This window comes from Lissotriton helveticus, chromosome 6, assembly GCF_964261635.1.
Source record: "Lissotriton helveticus chromosome 6, aLisHel1.1, whole genome shotgun sequence".
Classification (NCBI taxonomy): Eukaryota; Metazoa; Chordata; class Amphibia; order Caudata; family Salamandridae; genus Lissotriton; species Lissotriton helveticus.
Genome location: NC_136067.1, coordinates 590110742 through 590136445, shown reverse-complemented (window position 1 = coordinate 590136445; position 25704 = coordinate 590110742). Strand labels below are relative to the sequence as shown.

The 25704-nt window shown below is 39.4% G+C and overlaps 1 protein-coding gene across 10 annotated transcripts in view; it reads left to right on the top strand.

Moving 5' to 3' along the window:
- Positions 1-25704, top strand: part of ASRGL1 (asparaginase and isoaspartyl peptidase 1) — a 476854-nt gene that overhangs the window by 315927 nt on the left and 135223 nt on the right. For all 10 annotated transcript variants that reach the window (XM_078648034.1, XM_078648037.1, XM_078648035.1 and 7 more), the window contains 2 exons: positions 11945-12099; positions 25565-25683. In XM_078648034.1, coding sequence (XP_078504160.1) covers positions 11945-12099; positions 25565-25683 — 274 coding nt within the window. The remainder of the gene's footprint in view (positions 1-11944; positions 12100-25564; positions 25684-25704) is intronic.

Genomic DNA, 25704 nt, shown 5'->3' with positions numbered 1-25704 from the left:
CTGATTCTATTACTATCCCTGATTTTCTTTCTTACAATATCCTTCTCTTTACTTTCATCACCAAATTATTTTCTCTCAGTACCACTGTTTTAGTTGTATTCTCTCTTTCCTTTTTTTGCTCCCTTACTCATTTCCTTTTCTCACTCATTGTACTCCACCTCACTCAGTTTTTCTCTTAGTGTGTCTGCCTACTAACTTCCTCAGTCCATTTCCCTCAATTGTTGTATATTATCCTCTCTCCCTTCATCCTTTCACTCTACGACTGTTCTTCACTTACTCTCAGTTATCTTCTATTCCTCATTCTTCTAAATGCATCCTTAATTAGACTGTTTTCTTTCTCAGTCATTATCTTTTTACTTACTACTGTTTCCTGATTTAGTTTTGCTAACTCACATTGTTTTAGTATCTTTCTTCCCTTCAGTTAATTTCTCTGTTCTTCTCTTCCTCTGTGTCAGTGAATATATATGCCTTACTCTTAGTAATTTGCTCTCATTCTATTTCTTTTTTTCTCTTTTTATCCTTCTACCTTACTTTATTTCCCTTTCTGTGTCCTTCACTCTTACTTTATTTCTAAATACAGTGTTTTGATTTTTAACCTCTTCATTTGTATATTTTAATTTAAAATATACATTTTACTAATTATAACTTATTTTTTCTTCTCTCTTTCACAGATACAAAGTGTAGTAAAAAGAGAATAATTAAAGTTACATTTATTATATGGTAAGTATGACTAAAAAAATGTAGTTTGTCATTACCCTTTGCTTAAAGCTTACTAATATTTTCTCAACCAACCTCACTCCTGTGTCTTTACTCTGCTTCCCTCACTTATTCTTATTCTCCATGTTTACTCCAATTTCCCTATTTCTCCTCTCATATTCGACTTCTTTCAATCCCTATTCTTTACTTCACTTACTGTCTGTTCCCTTGCTTTGCTTTTTCATTCATTTTGTTTTTCTTAATTTTTTACCTTACTCCTACACACACATCTCTTCCCCTTTCAACACATACACACACCTCGAACATACACCCCACACATACACAGCACACACACACACCTTATACACACAAAAAATCTCCCCCCATACACTCTTCACATATACACACACATTCCATACACACACATACATCACACACATATACACCCCATATCCATACACTCCTCACACATACTTCACACACCCTCACCTCCACCCACACCAAAACACCCCACACAGCCACAACCACAGAAACACCTTACACACCCACACCCCGACCTACACCCACTGACTCCCTATAACTCACACAAACTGCATTACTTATCTTTGTTTGCTATTTCACTCAAACCCATTCAGGTACTGTTACCTTTATTTTCTCTGTCCTTTGTTTTGTCACTCCCCATCTCTTATCCTAATTAAATTTTTCACTCTCTTTCACCCCTCTTTACTTATACTAACTGGTCTTTTCTTACCCTCCCTCACCGTTCTTCATTTATCCCAGTTACGCCACTACCGTTCATTCTCAATTTTTTTCTGTCCTATCTTTTTCTTTCAACACCCACTCACATTCTCCCACATTCTCTAGTTTAGTGTTCTTCCTCTCTCTTCCCTTCTTTCGCTCCTTTAGTGATTTTACTTTTCTCACTTTCACCCTATTACACTTTCTCTGTTTTTAACTATGTAGTAAACAATCCCTCTGTGTTTCTCTCTCTAGCTCTCTTTCTCTTAACATTACTCTCTTTGTGTTCTTCCCTCATGCTAACTCCTTCATTAATTATTTTTTTTGTTGGTGCGCTCCCCGGTGCGCGCCCCGGTGCACGTACCGGTACGCGTACCCTGCAGAAAAAAATTTGACACAGATTCTTTAAAAATATAGGTTTATTTTTATAAAGTAAAGGTAGTTCTAAAAAGAACCGTTTTTTTTCTTCTTTTTGTTGTTTTATATTTTTTTTGTTTTTTTGAACATTTTGTACTTTTTTTGGCTTTTCAGAACACTTTTATATTTTTTTGTATTTTTTATGGGGAGAAACAAAAAACAGGGAATTGTAAATGGCTCAACTGGAGCATGAAAAAAATCAGGAAAATTAGTTTTTTTTTGGACACTTATGGTTATCACCAGAAACCATGATAAGTTCAATGCTTTGCTCACCATAAGCAAGTAACTTGTTACAATATTTGCATAAAATGTTGTCATCATTAAACTTTGGTTGGATAGTAGCCAATGTGTCTCTTGCCCCCGAACCCGATGGAGTGGGTTGTTTTGATGTTGAGCGTCGAGACGATGATGGGGGTAGTTTACTGCAGAGGTCCCTTAACTCTGCATTAGAGTAGTTGTTTGGATGCGCACGCATCATGTGGCAAATCATTGTGTGATTCCCGAAGGAATACTTTTTGTTAGGGTTCCCCCTGTATAGCTCAGCACCACAAATTAAGCAAGTCACCTTTGCTGCATTGACTTTTTTAAAACCCCTTGGGAGTTTGTAGAACTGCCATACAAAGTGCTCTTTGGGTTTGTAGGGCTGTTTATCTTCAGGCAGGAACTCCCTTCTCGGTGCCTCCTCTTCCTCATCCTCCTCCTCTTCCTGTTCACCACCAACGTAATCTTCTGGTGGTCTTTAAATGGTGGTGGTGGTGGTGGTGGGCCAGATGCTCCAGCTGCTGATACTACTGTAGCCATTTTCAGAGATAGAACTCGAAACAGGTCTTCCTCAGTCAAAGGACAAAGTCAGAATAAGGAAAAAAGGAGGGGGCTTTCATCATTTGGAAAACAAAAGTGTTCTGGACCAATGAAAAGTGTTATTTTCAAGTCACATGATCCAAGCTTTCATCATTTGGAAACCAAAACTGATCTGCACCAATGAAAAGTGTTATTTTCAGATCACATGACCCGACGCGCTTACGCTACGCGCCCCGGGGCACGCCTCGGGGCGCGTCACGTAAGCAAGTCGAGACGTTGCTCGATCGTATCTGATCGTGTGCTTACGCAGTGCGTCATATGACGCATCACGCGACTACGCGAAACGTCATGATGTTTTCGTTCGCGGGAATAGCGCTCTCGGGACGCTCCCCGGTACGCGCCCCGGGGCGCTTCGTAGCATTGCGCTCACCCGTACGTTCACCGGTACGCGCTCCGGGAGCGCCCCGGGGCGCGTACCAGGGCAAACAATAAAAAAAATATATATATTTACACAATTTAAAATTTGTTATAAAAATTATTACTTTCATACCTATAGATATTTGCTATTAAAAAAACCTATGAAATTCACTGAAAAAACCATAGGTTTCACACCAGTTATAGTTAGCTGGAAATTTTACTCGCATAAAACCATTGAAATTCCCACGTTATAGTTAGTTGGACTCACTATAACTTGCGCGTGCAATGCACTGCTGATGACGTCACATATTACATCACTCATGACATGGTCAGTGACATCACTCATGACATCACGGATGACACCATCCAGTGAATGTGTGTCTTTTTGAAAAATAAATGTTTTATATATGTATATGTAAAAGTTGATGGAAGAATAAATGTTTAAATAAGTGTTTACATGGATTTTTTTTTTTTTTTTATTGTTTGGTTAACTGCCTTATTAAGTGTATCTTAGTGAATACATATATTAGTGAGTAATGTTTAAATATTTAAATATATGTATTAGTGTTTCACTTTATGTATAAGTGGCTGCATGGGTTGGTGAATAGCTACATGTGTATGTATATGGGTTATTAGATGTTTTTCTTAGTATCAGTATGAGTGTTTGTGTGGTTTGGTGGGGGTATTACTTAGCACATAGATGCATGAATGACTGACTCTCTCTTTGTATGTGTTTTGAAGACACCATATATGCAGGACTGTATAGGTGGATGAGTGTGCATATGTGTGTATTAGTGAGTGAATGACTGTCTCACTAGTGTCTTTATCAGTAAGTACATATGTGTTAATCTAGTATATGTGAATATTGATGTATATAAGTGAGTATATGTAAGAGTAAGAGATTGTAAGAGTTCCTGTTTAATTAAGTATGTGTTTCTATAAGTGATTGTTTAAGAGAGTAAGTATGTGTAAGTTTCATTAGAAGTAAGGTGGTAGTGTGTGTATAGCTGTATATGCAAATAAATGGATGCTCAATAGTTTACTTGCATGTGTGAGTATGTGTGAGAGTAACTTTTGGATGACTGTCGGTGTGTAACATGATGTATACGGGTATCACAACATATGATGAGTGAGTATATGTATGAGTGATTATATAGAACTGTTGGTGAATGAGTGCATGTGTATATAAATGGTGGAATTATTGAATTGGTTGTTGTAACTGGTATGGGTATCTCCATTTTTTTGAAAATGTTAGTTTCTATTTTTGAATATGTGTTTCAAGGGTTACATTACACTGAAAGGAGGTCTGTCACTCTGTCACAAGGATGGTGTCATCAGTGATGTCAAGAGTGATGTCACTGACCATGTCATGAGTGATGTAATATGTGACGTCATCAGCAGTGCATTGCACGCGCAAGTTATAGTAAGTCCAACTAACTACAACGTGGGAATTTTAATGGTTTTATGCGAGTAAAATTTCCAGCTAACTATAACTGGTGTGAAACCTATGGTTTTTTCAGTGAATATATATATATATATATATATATATATATATATTTAAATATCGAACAAAACCACATTTACTGGATGATGTCATCAGTGATGTCATCAGTGATGTCACTGACCATGTCATAAATGATGTAATATGTGACATCATCAGCAGTAGATTGCGGGCTTGCGAGTTTTAGTTAGTAGAACTAACTATAACGGAGGAATTTCAATGGTTTTGTACGAGTGATATGTCCAGCTAACTATAACAGGCCTGAAACCTATGGTTTTTTCAGTGAATATCTATCTATCTATATACATATTCATTGAAAAAACCATAGGTTTCACACATGGTATAGTTAGGAATTAGCATTTAAAAAACTATGCAAATTCATTGAAAAAACCATAGGTTTCACACGTTATAGTCAGCTGAACATTTCTCTCAAGCAAAAACCTTTGAAATTCCTCCGTTATAGTTAGCTCAGCTAACTATAACTTGCGCGCCCGCAATGCACTGCTGATGACGTCACATATTACATCACTCATGACGTGGTCAGTGACTAACTATAACGTGTGTGAAACCTATTGTTTTTTCAATGAATTTGCAAGGTTTTTCAAATGCTAATTCCTAACTATAACGTGTGTGAAACCTATGGTTTTTTCAGTGAATTTCAAAGGTTTTGTAAATGATAATGTATAAATGTATTAATTATTATGTCTTTATTTTTATACTAATTTCTTATATTTTTAATATAAATATTTATTATTTATTTTATTTTTTAGATTATAATTCATATTCTTATTATAAAATAACAACAAAACTAAATTGCAAAGTAATTTTTGGATGAATTATTGCTTGACGTCGGTTGCAAGTATAACACAGCTCCAGCAATTATCTTGGGGCCCTATGCTCACAATGCTGTATCAATCCTTACACCTGCTTCAAGCACGTGCAAGGTTTTGACGCAGCATAAGCTCAAAACTCACTGAATAAAATGTTATACATTTCACTCACTTTTACGAGGCCTTGCTGCACCCCCTTCTGCACAAGAAAGCCTCTTCTGGCTCAGCGCTTTACAATGTAATACACCCTCCAGATGCATCACATTGTTAATAGCACACACCATGGCACATCTTTTGCACCACCGCTGTGTCACAAAATGAACGCAACGGCTGTGTAAAAGAGGCACAAGGGGATTGTAAATCCGCCCCCAACACATACAAATTCACCCAGGCACTTTCACCAGCAGCGCAAATTGAAGCATAAACTTGTAACATATTTATGTACATATGATACATTCAAGTGCTTCAGACATACTACAGTATACTATAGATAAACACCTTATAGATTTATGCTGTATCAGTTCTTTATAGTTCTGCACTTTCACATTCTCCATACACTAGTAACATATTCATTCATTCATTCATTTATGAACTACACATTCATTCTAACAAACCTTTACACACTACCATAGAAATATAGTTCTTTCTTTGACCAGTGAAGGTAGTTCTAAAAATAACTTTTTTTTTCTTTTGTATTTTTTCAACAAATTCCAAGCGGAGCAAAAGAATGAAAAAAAAGAACAACTAATGCCGAGGACAGCAATCATCCTGCGTTTCATCAAGTCTATACACTGTTCCCCATAACACAAAAGTTTATCGCAATAAATGCATATATTTTAACTTTAGCAAAGTCCGAATCAATTTGTGGGTGTGGACTGCTTGCTGAAAATGCTGCTGCCGCAGTTGATGTGCTTGGTGCAGTAGCAGGTGGAATCTCGTGCAACCTCCGTCTTGCAGCTCGAGCAAAGTTCTTGGGGTGCAATTTCTTCATGTGTCGCACCATATTTGCTGTGCCAAAGGAGTACTTTTTACTTGGATCACCCCTTGAAAGAGTTGTTTGGCAATTTTTACAGGTTAATTTTGGAGCATTAACCTTTTTTTGACCTTCTGAAAAAGTGAAAAACTTCCAAATTAGAGCTTCTTTCCTCTTCTTTAGACATTCTTCAGGAATGAAATCTCCCTCTGAAGAACTGCTGGAAGATGACTCCATTGCTCTTATTATGGTGATCTTCCTTCTATTTGAGAAGATTCTCAGAACAAATGCTTCTTCTTTGAAAGTCAAAGTCCAATAATTATAATGGGACGGAACTTTCAACAGTCGCAATAGGAAACGTTATGAACCAATCAAATCTCTACTTTTAAAGTCACATGGCTTTGCGTACTCTTATGATGCGCTTGCACAGCTCTTTCAATACGAGTACGCATGATGTTCTACCGCGATTTGTGTAATTCTTTTTAAAAGTAATATATGATTATTACAAGTATTTAAAAAAATTCATAGGTATCCCAAATGTCTGCCCCTAGTATGTACATTAAATACATACATGTTTTAAACCAAGTAGAAACATTGCCCCCTTTCGCGTACGGAACGCCGTACATGACGTCACACCGAAGCTTTAATGCGACGTGTAACGTCAAAGCATATTTATACCGTATGCACGGGTACACGCTGAGTATGATATGCAGTACAAACTATGGTGCGATCACCCTCTCAGTGTCAAATTAGAGCTCAGGGCGCGCTAAAGAGAATGATTAGAAGTACTGACTCATTGCAGATCCGAATCTGGGCCTGCCTCTGCGCACATGATAACGCTGCCCCCATCTCTCTCTGTTGTTAATTGTTAGTGCATACACTCATACTTGCACATGCGCGGTGCACGCCCGCCCACACTACCCACATGCCACCACCTAGCATGCTTGCTATCATTCTTACAGACCGCGAAAACACTACCAATGACGGCCCTGGCCTTGATGTGGTCAGCCCCCGGGGTTCCCATATAATGCGGGCACTGACGTGAGCATGCTCTCTTTTGCCAACAAAACTATCGCCACTTTATCGGCAGCAAACTGCCGCTAAAGTGGTCATAATAGGTTTGATAATATGCTCTATTGAATTCCAATCGAAGCTCATGTTAGATGTGAAGGACATCTAACATGAGCTTCGATTGGAATTCCATAGAGCATATTATCAAACCCATTATCGCCACTTTAGCAACACTTTCCTGCCGATAAAGTGGCGATAATTTTGTCGCCCAGGCTCGATATTATGGCCCAGAGTGCGTAGTGTACAGCAGCTTCTCTGTAAAATCTATAATTACCTCCGAGCAGTGACAACAGATACGTTACAACAGTCTCTCAAACAGATCTACAACCTTATTACGCCACTTTTGAGTCACTTTTAACATGGGTAAAGTGACACAAGGAGCTAGTAAATATACGTCTAACTTTTCTAGTAAAAATCTCAACTCCAGACTCTGCAACACAGTTTTAATGTTGTTTTCTCTCTCTTTCTCTCTCTCTCTCACTCTCGGTGACATCATTCTCTTTCTCTCTAAAACTTAGACACTGCTGTCTCCTTGGAAGTGTAGAAGAACAGCCCCAGTGAAGTTGTGAAGTCTACTTCCTTATGTGTTTGGCCGCAAGGTGTATACAACGGTAAGCACAGAGGCCTACATCTACAAATCCTTCATAGGAATGCATTAGAAATAATTCGGCATAACGGGCGTTAGTAAAGCAGTAGGCACTTCCATATAGACAACACTTGAATGCTGCACTATAACAAGTAAAATGTACTAGGTACACTGCACTCGTAAAACTGTAGTGTAACTTTTATTTATGATAGTCGAGAGGACCATATTATCAAACCTTGGCAACAAAATTATCGCCACTTTATCGGCAGCAAACTGCCGCTAAAGTAGCCATAATAGGTTTGATAGTATGCTCTATTGACTTCCAATCGAAGCTCAAGTTAGATATGAAGGACATCTAACATGAGCTTCGATTGGAATTCCATAGAGCATATTATCAAACCCATTATCGCCACTTTAGCGACACTTTCCTGCTTCTAAAGCGGTGATAATGGGCTTGATAATATGCCCTTGTGAATTCCCATAGTAGCCCAGGTTAACACCAGAACCTGGACTGCTATAGGAATTCACAACAGCATATTATCAAGCCCATTATCGCCGCTTTAGCTGCAGTTTCCTGCCGCTGAAACGGCGATAATTTTATCGCCGTTCTTGATAATATGCCCCGTAATGCTTCAGCTCAGTTACTCACATCTACATAATTCTAAACTCTAATTTTCTTTTTTCTTTTGCAGATTACCAATTGGACACCTTTTGGAATCCATTTCACAATTTGTTTATAACATTGTTTTTTTTTTCCAGTTCTAATATAGTTATAATAAAGTTTTGTTTATATTTATTGTTTAATAAAAGTTAATAAAAAAACTACATACTTCTTTTATTTTGTGGGGGAGGGGTATGACGGCCCACAATAAAAATAATGTTGAAATACTATAGTAAGATATTCAAGACTAGTATTGCAAACTACTGAGTTCTAACTAACAGATATAATAAAAACAACGGTGAGAAACTACAAAAATGGCGGTGGACGGAGTACGTAATCAACATTTGGCGCCTCGGCACTACCTTTCAAATAAATATATAAAAAAAATGACTATTAATACTGTACAAAAGTACAGCAGCGGATGACACACACGAACCGGGAAAAGAAAGCGACAGATTTACTAACTGATATAAAGAAAGGTTTGCTTGTTGAACTTGAAGAAAAAGAAAACGTGGGCTTTGAAACGACGCTGAGCATGCGAAGAGGGTACAACTGCTACACCGAAAAAAAGGAAAGCTTTACATACTATCATAGAAATCAAGGAGCATATTATCAACAAAAGGCGATACATTATCGCCGCTTTTATCGACAGGAAACTGTCGATAAAGCGGCGATAATGTGCTTGATAATAGGCCTTTGTAACTTCCCATAGCAGCCCAGGTTCTGGTGTTAACCTGGGCTCCTATGGTTATTCACAAGGGCATATTATCCAGCCCATTATCGCTGCTTTATCGGCAGTTTCCTGCCAATAAAAGCGACGATAATGTATCGCCTTTTTTTGATAATATGGCTCATTGCTCTTTTTTTTACCAGTAAGCTTAGGTGCATATTATCAAGGACCGGTGTTACAATTATCGCTGTTTTATTGGCAAGAAACTGCCGATAAAACGGTGATAATGACCATGATAATACGGCCTTGTTCTTTCCCATAGAAGCCCATGTTAACACCAGAACATAGGCTTCTATGGCAATTAACAAGGACGTATTATCAAGCCCACCCTCCCAACATTAATAAAAAAACATAGGCCCTTGTAACGTCCCATAGCAGCCCAAGTTCTGATGTTAACTTGGGCTGCTATGGTTATTCACAAGTGCATATTATCAAGCCCATTATCGCCGCTTTATCGGCAGTTTCCTGCCAATAAAAGCGACGATAATGTATCGCCTTTTGTTGATAATATGGCCCATTGCTCCTTTTTTTTGACCAGTAAACTTAGGTGCATATTATCAAGGACCGGTGTTAAAATTATCGCCGTTTTATTGGCAGGAAACTGCCGATAAAACGACGATAATGAGCTTCATAATACGGCCTTGTTATTTCCCATAGAAGCCCATGTTAACACCAGAACATAGTCATCTATGGGAATTTACAAGGACGTATTATCAGGCCCACCCTCCCAACATTAATAAAAAACTCCAGACAATGCAGGTACCCGGAGCTGGAAGGTAATTTTACATATCACTGCCCCAGAAATGTGGCGTTCCCCGCGACGTGTACGGGGAGAGAGAGAGAGAGCTCAAAATATATATATATATATATATTCTTTTAAAAAGACCCGAGGGGTGCCGCTCACCGAGACTGCGGGGAGTAGGGCCGTAACACCCCCCCCCACATACTTCAAAATAAAACCAGAGGAGTCCCGTTCGGGGCATCTTACAAGCCCCCATTATGCAGAAAAATTGCCCCCGTAATTTGCCCCCCTGGGACCTAATGAATAAAACGGACTTCTACTTTTTTTTCACCCTTTCCACCACGTACAAGTACTGCACGAGTACCCCGCCATTTTTTAATTTAAAAAAAATAAAAATTGAGCCAAAAGATCCATATACCACCCCCTGACCAAGACTATAGGCTCAGAATGTTTCTACCCTGCCCCGTTTCCTTATTTCTCAACTTTGTTTTACTGTTTTCTTGTGACTTTGCTCTCCCGACTAACAACATGGCTGCCAACACTTCCTGGTTTGGAGTATTGACAGCCAATCAGCTTGCAGCTCCTGATCGTAATTGTACGTATTTCTATACGCGTACGCCGCGATTTTTCTTTAAAAAAAAAATAGAGCCTAAACATCCATGTACGACCCCCTGAGCAAGCCTAGAGGGTCAGAATGTCTCTCCCCTACCCCCTTCCCTTATTTCTGAACTTTCTTTTACTGTTTTCTTGTGACTCGGTTCTAGCGAGGCACAAGATGGCCGCCAACACTTCCTGGTTTTGAGTGTTGACAGACAGTTCACAACCAATCAGCATGCAGCTCGCGCTCGTAATTGAACAGATTTCAGTACGCGTGCTGAACTCCGTCTCTAGATATCGCTATGATTTTACTTGCAATTTTCTCAAACTACTGAACGGATTTACACCATTTAACAAAAAGCACAATCTGCGAACAGAACTCTACCTCTCTGCCAAATTTCGTGTAATTCCGTTCAGCCGTTCGGGCTGTAGCCCTGGCTAAAGGTCCATATGAAAAATTGCATGGGGAAAACACGTTTTGGGACCCCCCTTTTTTCTTGGCCCCCGCTTGACGAATCACCCCCAAACTTTCAGGGAAGGAGCAGAACCGAGCAGGCCATTTTCCTGGAGAAATTCACGAAGATTCGTCCACCGGCGCCAAAGTTATTCCAAATAGAATGTTGTGGATTCCCTATGGAAACTAGGTCCTAACTATAACTACCTACTGGCGACCGCCAGTAGGTAATATATATATATATATATATATATATATATACAAATATATATATATACAAATATATATATATTTTTAATTTTGGGCATAAATGAACTAAACTCAGATAGCTTCAGTGCAAACTGGCTAAATGTCTCTCTTTGCTCACTATCAAGAGGCTGTTTGCCCAACTCTTGGAATAGCTACCGTAGCTGCTCACTGCCATATATGTGTGGTTCTCATCCACAAAGGAAAGTATGCAAGTCTTGGACTATCTTGAGCTACTAGAATCAATTCCATAATTAGAAATTTCTGAGAAAGAAGACTCCTACTTAGAGCTAATCTTGAATTTTTTTTACAGCCCACGTAAACTTTTCAAAGTGATCTAGAAATGTTCAAACCCATAGTGCACCACAGCTACAATACCTTATGTCCAGGATCGCTAATATCAGCTTACATTTCCTTCAACTACATACTGTGGTGGAATGTTGATAAAGCCTTTTATTGATTTGCTTCATCCTCCTTTTCGCAGACAGATCACTTGCTGCTGACAGATCGTGGTGCTTCTCTTTTTGCCAAAGCCCAAGGAGTCCCTGAAGTGTTAGAAGAATCTCTAATCACACAGAGGTGCAAAGAGAGATGGGAACATAATCTGAAGCCTGGATCAAATCCCGTAGAAAGTCAAATGTATGTACAGTGCAATTAAATTATAACTGTCTGTAATATACTGTATCTGTATAAATTTCATTCCACAGGGCCCTGAAACTAGCATATCTTTGATCAGACATGTCTTGATGTATTTTTCTTATGTTTCACCACATGATCTTTTGTGCACCTTTGGTGAGTGACATCCCTGTGTTGTGGATTGTAAATGATAAGTACTGATTTTGTGGCTTTATTTGAGAGAGTGACCACTTGATTAGAAGCAAAGTCTTGTCTCATATAAATATTTATAAAGTGTGCGTACCCCATGTGAGGCCTGTAAAAGTAGTTTGTATCAAGTCATAGATTGAGATGTGTACAGGACTCATTCTTTTTTAATCGGAGTCGTACTCCCCCAGTCCTCCTGAACCAGATTATGCTGCTATACCCCATCCCTCTTCCTCCTAGCTTGCTTCTATGTACACCCCTAAAACCATGCGAGTAGGTTTTTTGATTCCCTAGTGAGCTATGCTGTCTACCTGCCCATACGTTTACGCTCTGAATATTTTACATTTTTATATTCTAGTACTTCCATTTTGTGTTTTTTCCTGTTCACAACCTATGGGTTTTTATGCCACTTAGTGGTAAGATGATAAACTTCAGGCATAGTTTTTTATTTGCAAAGCATTTGCATGCTGGTATCACAAACATATGTGTTTGACTTACATCGCAAATCGCATTCCTACACTTTACTTGGCCTTCCAAGTTTCCTTTGATTCCACTCTTTGGTGTGGCCTGAACCTGCTTCTTTCACTCAGTGAATTCCTTTAATGGGACCTAGCACCCTTTCTGGCGTTCTTTAAGAGGCTAACTGTTCCAGATTGTCAACTCCATCTCCTTCTGCCTTCAAATGGGTATTGTATGCTGCAGAGGTCCTGCTTTACGCAATGTGTTGTACCGTCTGCATTTTTTCCAGCGGTATTAAAGGCTTCGTGGTCCCATCTTGCCCGCACGGCAAGATGGGACCACGAAGCCTTTAATACCGGAGCACGATTTCATTTCCACGAATACCTGGCGACAGGTCTACAAGCCTTCAAGAAGGGATAATTACGGGCTCTTAATAGTTTTTCAGTATTTCCTCATGAGCTTCTGAGCCATAAATAGCTGTCCATCTTATCCGTTGGAGTTGCTACCAGCATGATTAATATCCTTAATTACAAGACAGAATCCGGAGTTAAGGATAGCTTTCAGCGTCTCATCAAAAACGATTGAGACTTTAATCAGAGTGATATATTCGAAGTTGGATCATTACAAGTTAAAGATTTTATTTTGATTCAGGACTCTTCTCCTGCCACAGTTTAAATTCTACATGACATCACTTTGAATAATTTCAAGCTATTAATCATCAATTGAAAATACAGAACTCCTGATGAAGGCATCTGGCCGAAACGCGTTGGGGGACTCGGTTTTGTATTTGCAAATGAAAATCAATTGTTGATAAATGTACTGACATGTATATCGGAATCTATCATGATTGACTGATTGTGTATATATATGTGCAGAATCCTATTAATTATTGGTTAAGAAAACAGTAGGATTTTTAATACCTTTCGTTATAACAAATAATACAAACTGTATAAAAAAAAGGGAGAAAAAAGAATTATACAATATTTATGGGATAAAAAAGACAATCAATAAAAAAAGTTTTATATATTCATATATCCTGGTGCTAGTCAATTCATTAGCTGACAATGTGTGATGATATTGAGTAAATAGACACATAACCCGGTGTATAGGTTAGATTTCTAAGAAAAATACATTTAAGCATTACAGACTTGCAATGTAGCCAAAAAAAATAGGAATTGAATGCACAATTACATTTTAAGGCAATCATTGGGCATAAGCAGTTAAATAAAGGTCCCCATCTTTGACAGGCTACCTGTGACAGATGCTGGGCTGAATTAGCCATTCGTGAAACTCACTCAGCCTGCACTTATATTTACATGTGATCATGTTGTCTTGCTCCATACTCCCAGATAATACAGAATACCACTCTCCCAAACGGTGGCTCAAACACTACGAAGCAATAAACATTACACAACATCCCCTGGAAAGGGATTTCACTTTATAAAATTAATCACATCAAATATTGTTTTCAGAATAAGGTTTGGGGTTTTATTTATGCAATGCTCTCTAACAGAAAGGCTTTCCCAGATGTCAAATAAACAACATTCAAATGTGTGTGTATATATGTGTGTGTATGTATATGTGTGTATATATATATATATATATATATATATATATATATATATATATATATATATATATATATATATATATAGTTACATGCAATAATTACACACTTGGCAAATGCAACTGCTAAATGCATAGGTAACATTATGAATACAATTCGTGCAGCAAATAATACTGGATGTCCTGATTACTTGGATGTGCACTCAGACTCACTCACAAATCAGGAAGTCAATTCTCAAAGAAAACACCTCAGATGATTATAGCCACTGGAAACTGAAGGTGCACACTGACAGTCATGCATCACAGTGACTGTTATAGCCACAGGAAACTGAATATGCTTGTAAACAACCACACATCACAATGGCAACAATCAAAAATCAAACACTTCACCTGGTGCAATCCTCATCATGGCCCACTCAAGACTGGGGTACTCACAGCCGAAGTCATGTGACTCAGCAACCAGATGCCTGCACAGACAATGTGTCCACTGTTCAGGCTCAAACAATCCCGGTCTCTAAGTCAACAAACCTCAGCTTTATAATCCCAAAACACACTAGAAGGTTCTGAGAGACCTTCCCTCTGGGCCAAGGAAACTTACTGGAATTGGCCACTATCCATCCAAACATTCCAGGGCAAAGGAGTTCTCGCGTTCCCTCTGCATTTTCATGTCTCCCAGCCTTTATCTTAACGAAGCTTACAAAAGTCTCCTGCTGTACATTCAACAATAACAAAGCAACCTTGAACATGAATAACCTAAACAACTTGAGTAATCAGGGGGTGAGCACAAAAAGCTCAAGCAAAACAGAGTCCGAATTCAAGAGGGCATGTCAAAACCAATAGTAAGAATACTTCCCAATGTACGGAAAAGTGCATATTTGTGGACCACTGCCTATAGCGTCACATACTTCATCTCTCAATGTACAACACGATGCACATTTGAGCACCACTGCCCATAACACTGCACTTCGAGACAAAAAAGTACATTCCAAACCGCTCTCTCTCATGCTTTCAAATGCACATTCCACACGTTCTTTTTTTGTTGTAATTTTTTTATTTATTTTTGTCCTCATCTCACCTATAAGCATATTGCAGAGTGTTACAGCCATTGTTGTGACCCTGGGCTCCCACCGGCCAACTGCACTTGCTTAGGTCTGCCGACCGACTCCTTACACTGTAGTTAAGGTGTAATCATAGGACCGGGTACCTTCATAGTTAATTACCAAAACAGTCTTAGATCTTCGCCCATGTTAATAAGGGGTTGCCAGAGGTTAGTCAAAGTACTGCTAGAGCAAGCAAGATCAAGGCGAGCCATCGCAAATTCTGATTTAAGCCAATCTTCCATTCTTGGGGGGCTTGGGTCTTTCCATTTCACACATATTTCTCTACCTGCCAGCAAGATAAGACATAATGATAGTCCTCTATCCCTCACTGCCAGGTCGTTTGTTGAGTAGCAGTCATCGGCAAAGAAAACAAAAGACCCATTGACCACAATATTCATATCAAAAATCCTGCACAAACAGTTCCCAATCCCTTTCCAAAACGATCCCAGCGCCGGGCACTCAAAAAAAAAAAACATGAATGTCATTAGCTTTAGGGGCCATACATCTGTGACATTTCGGCTCGGGGGTTGGGGCAAATTTTCCTATTTTAGCTGGGGTATAATATATTCGATTGGTCACAAAAAATGATTCTTCTTTAAACTAGCTGATTTTGTAAATTTATAAAGAAGTTTTAAGGAAGGTTCTAAAAGATTCCCTATTGCGGATTCAAAGGGAGATTGATTCCATACAGAAGCCTGTGTTGAAATGTTCTTATCATCTGCTTCAACCAGTTTTCTGTACCAAATCGAAACTTCTTTCTTCAGCAGTTGCGGCGATGTAAGAAGAAGCTCTGTATCCCAATCTCCCCTTATACCCCCGCTCTCCGCCCAAACCAGGATTTTAATTGTAAAAACCTAAATTTGCATATGTCGGGACCTATTCTAGCTCTCAATGTTTCCCACGGGTGGATACCATTCTCGTCCCCCAGATCTGACCAAATAGAGACTCCAGATCTCTTCATAGGAACAGCTAATCTGTCTTTAAGACAAGGAGGAGTCCCAGACATGGTCCAAATAGTAACTAATCCCACACCTGTTCCTTACTTTGAACCAAATTGCTAATGCATTTTTCAGGACCTTCAGGCGCACTTTTTTAAAGAACTTTGGTGACCCATATTTATAGAGAAACCCTTCTGCGCTGCCCTCCTTCATTCTTAACCAGCTCACTAAGCAGTACCCCCCACGCTGAAGCTGCAGGGTTTTTCAGAAGCATCCGGGTGGCTTTAAATTGAAATGCTACCAGATACCAGCTGATATCTGGGAGAGCTAACCCGCCTTTGACCAACCACCAACCTCCAACCTCCGCCTCAGCTTCTTCCATAACAACCTCACTCCTTTGTCTCCCCAGACAAAACTCCCGATCTTACTCTGTATTTTCATAATGCCCTGCTGGGGAAACGTCAGGGGGACGGCGTTGAAGATATAAGTCAACTTAGGGAGGATGGTCATCTTAACTAAGTTTACCTTACCATATATAGTTAAGGGGAGATTCTTCCACCTTGCGAACAAACGATCTAATTCCTTAGTAACTTTTTTCAAGTTCAAAGGGGCAATCTTATCCAGCTCTCTGACCATGGTAATGCCGAGATATTTGAATTCTGTACTGATCTGCCCCCTCCACTGCTCTATATTCCAGCACATTACCTCCGTCTTGGAGGAGTTGGCTAGATATCCGGAAATTAAACCTTATTCCCCCAAGAGTGTCTCAACCCTTGGTATTGTTACTACTGGGTCACTAGTATAGAGAATAATAGCGTCGGTATATAATGCTATTTTTGATGAATACTGCTGAGATTTAAACGGCAGAATTCGTTCATCTAACCAACTGCTCTATATATAGGTCAAACAACAGGGGAGAAATGGGGCACCCCTGCCTAGTTCCCCTCTGAATCTCAAAACTAGGAGTAAGCGACCCATTAATCAGAATTTTTGCTGAGGCTCCCTGGTAGCATTGTCTTAAAGTGTGGATAAACACGGGCCGAAGCCCATTACTTCCAGTACCTCCCAAAGGTAAGACCAGCAAACCCTATCGAATGCCTTGGCGGCATGTAAAGCGATCACCGCCAAGGGTTCTGCTCTTCCTGTGTCCAGATCAATATTATCAATGAATAGCTGCGTTTGTTCCTGAATATAACGTCCATTGATGAACCTCTTTTGGTCAGAATTGACCAATCCTGGGGCCAATTTGGCTAATCTCCCTGCTAATATACCCATAAAGATTTTATAGTCGGAATTTGTCAGGGAGATCGGATGTTGAGTCTGCTCTCAGAGGGTCCTTCCCAGGTTTGGGTATTATGACAATAGTCGCTTCTCTCCATGAACTGGGAATTTGCCCTGTTCGATTATAAATTGACTGAAATAAAGTTCCCAATACTGGGGTAACCTCGTCCGCCAGAAGTTTATATACCTCGTTTGGGAGGGCATCTAAACCAGATGCTTTCTTATTTTTGATAGCCTTATTTGAGTTTTTATCTCTTCCAGGGAGATCTGAGAATCCAGAAGGTCTTTACCGGCTTGCGTTAGGGAAGATAGAGATTTGGTGCTCAACCATGTCCGTATTTGATGTTTTGAGGGGCATACGTTCTCTTTATAGAGATCTGAGAAAAGGGAGAGCAGGCAGTTCTTTATGCCCTCTATATCTGTAGATTTTCCCCCATTGTTGTTTATAACTAACTCGCTGATGTTGTTTTTTTAGTGCGGTCAGTTCTGGCTTTCCATGCTAGTAGGGCACTGGCCTTCACACCATACTCCTAATTCTGCATGTTCTTATTAAGCCATTGAGCCTTACATTTTTCATCTAGCTTCCCTCTAAAATCTTCCCTAGCTAGTTCAAGATCCTCCTGTACCTTACTCATCCATTCAGGGGCCCTCTTATTACCAAGGTAAGTTCAGCTTCTAACTTCTTGATTTTATCCTCTCTCCATTTTAACTCCCGGCTTTCAGCTTGATTGTTAAAACATTTAAGACCATGGAGTCGGCCCCTAAGGTTGGCCTTAAAGGCATCCCAGACTACTTCCATAGTCGTGGAGCCTATGTTGATCAAAAAAAAAACTGAGGATGCTTTAATGCACTGAATGATATTGGGATCAGCCAACTTTCTCCTGTTAAGTGTCCATCTAGTCTGAGTGGGGTTTGCTGTCCTTTTGTATGAAAACAAGACGGGGCATGATCAGAAAGATGGGTTGGAAGGATAGAAACCGCATACGTTTTAATCAGGAGTTCTCTACTCGCTAATATATAGTCGATCCTGGAAAAATGATGGTATTTTTTGCTATGAAACGTAAACCCAGCTGCCTCTCCCATCTTCCCCCTCCAGACATCTACCAAGTCCAGGTCATAAATCAGGTTCTTCATTGCGCGCCAAATACGAGGTGCCCCTGTGTAATGACCTTGATTTGACCTGTCCCTGAGGGGATCTAGAAGGACATTAAAGCCCCCCCCCCCACGATCATTGGCGGATTCTCCAAAATTAGCTTTGAATAAAGTTTAGAGATATAGGACGAATCCTCAACATTTGGGACACGTTCTGTTCTTGGCAAGCTGTTCCACTTTGTGACAGCTCCAACTTTAAAACTACGAGCGATACAAAAGGAATCTTCAAGTGAAACATGTAGGACGTAAATTCAGGCTAGGGTAAAGTAAAACACTAAAAGCCAATCAAAATGATGGTAGTCAAAGGTCATCACATGGTTTCAAACCATAGGAGTGCCTCTAGCACTAAACATGTTCAACCAGTTCAGAGCCTCTTACCCCCAGCTTCCCATCAGGGATTCTTATTCTAAAAGTTGGGTATTGACAGTTAGCTTTCAAAGCCACTAGAGCCTAGAGTGAGTGAGACTCAGTTAGTGAGGCTCACTCACAGCAGAGAGTCACAAAATTGATGGTCTAAAATGCAAAAAATCTACAAAGGCTAAATGGGGTGGAACCCATTCCTCACATCTCCTTTCTACCTTCTTCAGAGTCAATCCATTAATTCAAGTTCAGAAGGATAATCTGTTATTTAGTTTATCTTACACTTTACAAGCAATTATAGGAAATACTATAGGTTGCCCGAAACAGAAGAATCCTTTCATGTCTGCAGGCCAGAAAATTTCCATATCTGTGGCCTTCTTTTGAAAGACAATGGCAAAACACAAGCAATATTTACAGAGTTTCTGGGCATGTGCCTACTGGAACTTGTTTGAAAAATATATGGTGTAATACATCTTAGAGGATTTTTTTTCTAAATCCATCTTTCCGTAATGTGTCTGTTCAGAAATTCTTACCTCGCACCCACTGCAGGGACAGGAATGGGGATGTTGATGTGTTTTTTGCACCATTTTCAAAATTACTCCAGTCTCATTTTGGCATTGAACATAGTGTGCAAATTGAGTGTACAAATTTGCATTAACGATCTGCCCCCTAGAGTAGAAATGGCAAAGGATGTCCCCCCCCCAACTCAAAAAGGTTCCATGGTTGTATGTTTATATGCCGACAATGTAGTCCTATTGGATTTAACACCAAAAAGACTCAAAATGCATCTCAGTGCCTTAGAAGAACGTGCTGCGGATCATTTTAAAAAAAAAAAAAGTCCTGACTTTAGATGGAGGGGTGCAAAAAATCATGCAGAATGTTAACAGGTTTTGATGAATGATATGATGGAAAAAGTGCAATTTTACCCTTTTTGGGCAATGCTTTCTCTAGTAAATTGTTGTGATAGAGATCATATAAACCATTGTACAAGTAAGGAACTCTCCCAAGCTTCTGATGTTAACAGTTTGTCCAAAAGCTGCAGAAAAAGACACTTTCCAAATGTCTTGTTGGTTTAGAAAGCAAAATTTTGCCAACATAAAGTTTTGCCTGTAAAGTGATAGAGATGAAGCATTGGGCACTTTTCGAATTAGTGGAGGGCGTATTTGGTGTCAAATTTGTAATTTGACTACTCTGGTTTCCCCCTATGCCCTTTGACTGGAGTTTGGGCTATCTTCCACTGTAGCGTTCACTCTGGCTGCAGTTTTGAGGTGGGGGAACTGCCTGCTTAGGGGTCAAATAGAGCTGCATTGAGGCACAACATTTTTGACCTCCAGAGAGAGAAAAGTGAATCTTTTTTCCTCTTTTATATAACTAATGACATGTTTAAGATTGTTCAAATTGGTGATTTTCCACTGCCAAAATCCCTTTTAAATAGTTTATTTTTTTTTAATCGCTGTATAACGTGAGCTAAAAGGGATATTTTGCTTTGTACGCAGCATGCAATGGATATTGTTGTTCAGGAAAATGGAGTGTGCCTACTTATTTTGCTTTTAGGGCAAAATATACTCCCTCTGCTCGTGATCACAGGACTACGGGAAGGCATACTCCAAGAAAAGAGACTTTGTGAACTTTGCTCTACCCATATACAAGATTTAAATCATGTGGTCTTTGTGTGCCTTATGTGCACTCTGCACACCGCCCCTTTCTAAGATCAAACTTTTTAAAATCTAATGTATAATCAGCAGTTGAGGTTTGTAAATGTTTATATGCTGCTCCCCCAATGAGATGGTTTGTTCAAAAATGTTGAACTTTTTTAAATGTTGCTTAAATGTGTATTATTCCCCTGTTTTGTCCATGTTAGCTGCAATTATGTTTGCATACCTGTATGTTTTCATTTTCACTTTTTAAGTGTATTATTGTGAAAATGTCGTTTTATATGCGCTATTTGCACTTTTCACGTCGCTATTTTTTAAGAATGTTCCTTTTATATTGTCATTGTAACTACGACTGTGTAAATGTTTACATTTTTATTTTGCACTTCCTGCGTGGCCCTCCATCAGAGTCCCAAAACATCCATACATAAATAAATAAATGAACGTCAGACCACAGGGCAAGGAGCGATGTGAAAACAATAATGAACCCTGCTGAATACCCACAAATGTTGCAATACAACTGTGTGCACTCTCAGCGGCCATCACACTAACCCTCAACTAGGAAGACACATATTCCTACTCCAGCCTCTAAACCTGTGCCTGTCGAAGAAATGCCATACATGCAGATTTTGGATGGATATAGTTTTAATTTGTAGATGTAAATTTATGACACATTTTTACACACTGGAATTAAACTTTGGTGTCCAACATGTCCTGTCATTTTGACTCGGGCCTATAAATGGCAATGTAGCCTATTGTCCAACGGGTAAGCCTAGTTTGGACCACAAGACGTGCATAGAAGGATGACCCAAAAAGCAGCAATTTCCTGTAATGTGTTCTGCTGTGTATTTTTCCAAAAAACCCTATGTACATTAATGACCTATTAGCATCTAATTTTATGTTTTGTTGTAATTTCTATGAACACTTATGCGATTTATCTTTGTGCACAGTAAACTGACAAAGCAATATAAAACACAAATAACGCATTCACAATAAACTTGAGCTTTGTGGTATCAAAACAATTTTAAAAAATGATAGTCCAATGGCCCTTGTAAGCCTAACAGCGTTGATATTCTGTAAAACTGACTTACTTTTGGAATTGTATGTCCCTGCGGTATGAATTTGGTATAATGGTGGACAAGGCACATCAAATATCGAAATCTAAAAATGTGATATCAGTTGGATGTAAGTAAGCTATTTTGATGTAGTAGCCTTGCAAATATCTAGCAGTGGGGATTCACCCTTTCATGGGTTCATTTGAGAAGTAAACACATGTTTTATACATGGAAAACTACTTTGTCAGTTGATGGAGTAGAGTAGTAATTATTTTGCTTTGTGTAAGAAATTTGTCTTTTCTGCGTGGTCACCCCAAATGTTTTACTTTTTGATGGACTCTGTTAGATGGTTTTTAGACTCTGCACACTGGGACAGTGTTGCTCAGTGCCCAGTTTGTGTTCTGACCCCTATAACATGGAGACATTGGATATTTAACTTTTTTCTAAGGCCATAGTATGTGATGTGGAAATAAACCCATAGCATGAAAAATTAACTGTGATGTGTGGACTGCAGCACTTATTGTTCCATGCACTAGTGTGACAAAAGAAAATATGGCTTCAGGCCTACCATTGTAGCCTGACTGCTGCAGAATAAAGCCTGCAGTGCAAATTGTTTAAATGACCCTTTTTAGCAGGTAAATACCTCCCTTTTAAATATTTGTAAGTCACCTCTATGTAAGGTAGCATGCGTGGTATTTAAAAGTGGGAAAACTAAAAAAGCTTTATTATCATGCCCCTACAGTGGCAAGGTCCAAAAAGCTGTTTTCACTGTGGCAGATCTAGCTGTGCTACGTAGAAAACCACCGTGCAGAATAAAATACTATTATTAGTAACTCGGGAAAGAGATCCGCTGGAAGAATAATTAAACCACTATTTTATTAGTTATTAAACTTTCAAATTAATGAAGAGAGCAGATTGTTTATAAAGATTAAGGAAAAGTAGCTTTTTGAAAGTTACCTTTTTCCTGTCTGAAGCTCTTGGAGGCTAATTTGCATTCGCTGTCCTGCAGTAGGGAAACATCCTTAACAATGAAGTTTTAATTACGACTTACCTGAACAACGACTTTTCTTGAACAACGAAGCCCGAACGACGAGGACTGCACAATGCGTGGCACGTCACTCCTCTTCACCCCCCACCCCTCATCGACCCTTGGGATCATTCATTTGGCAGTGCAGAGGACTGACAAGGCCTGACATTGCATACTCTTCGCCCCTTGGAACAATGCGTGGAACGTCAATCCTCTCCCCCCACCACCTCTCCTCAACCCTTGGAATTTGCTTTCACCAACTAGCACCACTTAATTATGTGCCATGTATAATACATTTAAACCGGGGGCAAAACACCCCTGCACAATTTAATGCAGACTAAAACAAGCCATACTACACGGCAAAGTATGGAATCCGTTAGACGCAGAAGAAACTGTAGTAGTCATCGCACAGAAAAAAGTTATTGTTATGAAAAAGCACTTTTGTTCTGCATTATTCCGCAACTCACATAATGTTTTGTGTGCAGAAAAGCAATTACATGTCATGCTGATTAAAGCGCTTAATAACCCAAAGTCACTTTGTTCAATTTGGTAGTTTTGCTTCATAAGAAAGTCCTAGATATTTTACTCCTTCACTGTCTTTTTGAGCCCATTACTCTTAGGTGCTTGGTCCTCAATATTGATTTGGAGACGCACACTGTTTCTATATAAAAAAATAACAACGTTCTCGGTTCTTCAACTACGATATAAACTTTCAGTAAAATGTTGATAAATCTTTATTTTTCTGTTAGATACAATGTAGCTCAAGAACAGTCAACATGCCACTAGATGACGCATGTGACTTACACAATTCCAAACTTCAATAATTTATTCTCATAGCGTGGAATATAACCGTTTCACAACATTGACGTTGGAGTATTGAAATGCAGGACAATATTCAAGCATGCATGTCAATAGATATCAACAACTGGATTCCTACAAAAGTGCACAGAACTAAACCACGTAGAACTGTAAGTCACTTGAATCTAGTTTGTATAAACGAATAATTTTTGTGGTTTAGGAACTGGTGGTAACAACGTAGTTGTTTGGCTTTGCTCGTTGTTTAGCCTTCATGGTTAAGAAATTCGTGGTTTAGGCAGTAGTTGGTCAATCAAACAACCCCTGCAGTAGCCCAGCCATTGATTCGCCTTGAATGGGTGTGAAATACCTCTCCGGAGCAAATAGTAGGCTGACCTGAATTAGTAGAGATGATACCTCCCAAAATCGCTGAATATCTACAGTGGGGGCTGTGGGCATCCTGTGACACCACACTGTCAGATCTGACTTGACAGGTCTATTGAGCCACAAGTAACACTTGGGGCACACTTGAAAGAAAGGGAACATAATGCAAAGACAATTCTTTTGGATTGCTGTGTTTGCAGTGCCTGCTTCAAACTAGATTTTAGTGTTAGATGTGAAAGGGTACTTGTGATTTCCCTATGACACTCCCACACACTTAATCAACCTTAGAGTCCAAGTTTAATGTGGCCGAAGTGTGTCGCCATCTTGAAAGTGCTCCGACACGTGGCATTTTGGACCTGTTTTCAGTAATTCAAACAGGAACTACTGACAATATGGGTATGATTGTCCCTGTGAATATTTACCCAGTGCTTAGGGAGTCACCCACACTCTGTAGCTTGTGCCAGGTGTAAATGTGGCACCCCCAGGGACCCTTTTCAAAACACTTCTGGACCCGTGTAAAAACTGGATTGGACTGGACCTGCTGTCTGTGGATTGGGAGGAGCACTGGAGGACTGGCCCAGCTTCCCCTTCTACACAGGACAAAGAAGTGGACTCCAGGGGTTAATTGACAGGCCTTCCTGGACATTATAGACTGCAAGCAGCCTTTTTCCTAAAGGTCCCGAATTACTAGTGGCAACTAGTCTTAGACGTGACTTTCCTGTTGGCCTGATGCTGTGAGAGTATCGCAGTTCCCTCTCTCTAGTTCCTGGGGTCTTAGAAGTGACATGTTTTGACTGCGACTTGAAAGACCAAGTCAGAAGGTAAAATCTTTACCCAGAACGAACCTTGCTGCTATATCCGACCCATGCTCCATCACGGTCCGCCTCAAATCGCACCTAAGTACTGGTCCTACATGACTATTGATGATCATTGGTGCTTTTTGTTTAAAGTTTTTACTTAAAACGTAAAAAATTTGTATCTCTGGTTCCCCTCATTAGATTGTTGTCATTTTGTTTGTTACTTTTTTCTCTAATTTGAATCTATGTTTATTCCTAAATACTTTACACTTTACCCAATGTTAAGCCTGTCTGCTTGGTGTGAAACTACCAGAGGGTCAAGTTCAGGTTAATTTAGTGACTCTGGGGGTTCACCCTGACCACGGTTTAGAATATTCTTTGAAATGGGCATTCTCCCTCCCCAAATATTTGTAGGCCTCTCAAATACAGCACGTCTGAACTCTTAAAAATGTATCATGCTCATGGTAATCAAGCTTTGCAACAGGAAGAATCTGGACAATAATTTTCTCTTTCTTTTTCAATGGAACATTAAATAAGACAAAGATATGTTGGTAAAGCTGCATGTTGATCATTGTTGACTTTTCTTGATTACTCTGTACTTTAAAATCATGCTCGTCTTTCAGTTGCATTATCTGGAGATCCATAAAGATTATTTATGGAACCATGTTGATATTATACATGTCTTAACCAATACATTTTTATTTTTGTTTTGGCAGTGGGCATGGGACAGTCGGTGCTGTTGCCATTGACAGCGCAGGAAATGTTGCTTGTGCAACATCAACAGGAGGACTGACTAATAAAATGGTCGGAAGGGTTGGTGACACTCCATGCATAGGTAGGAGCCATCATATAAGAA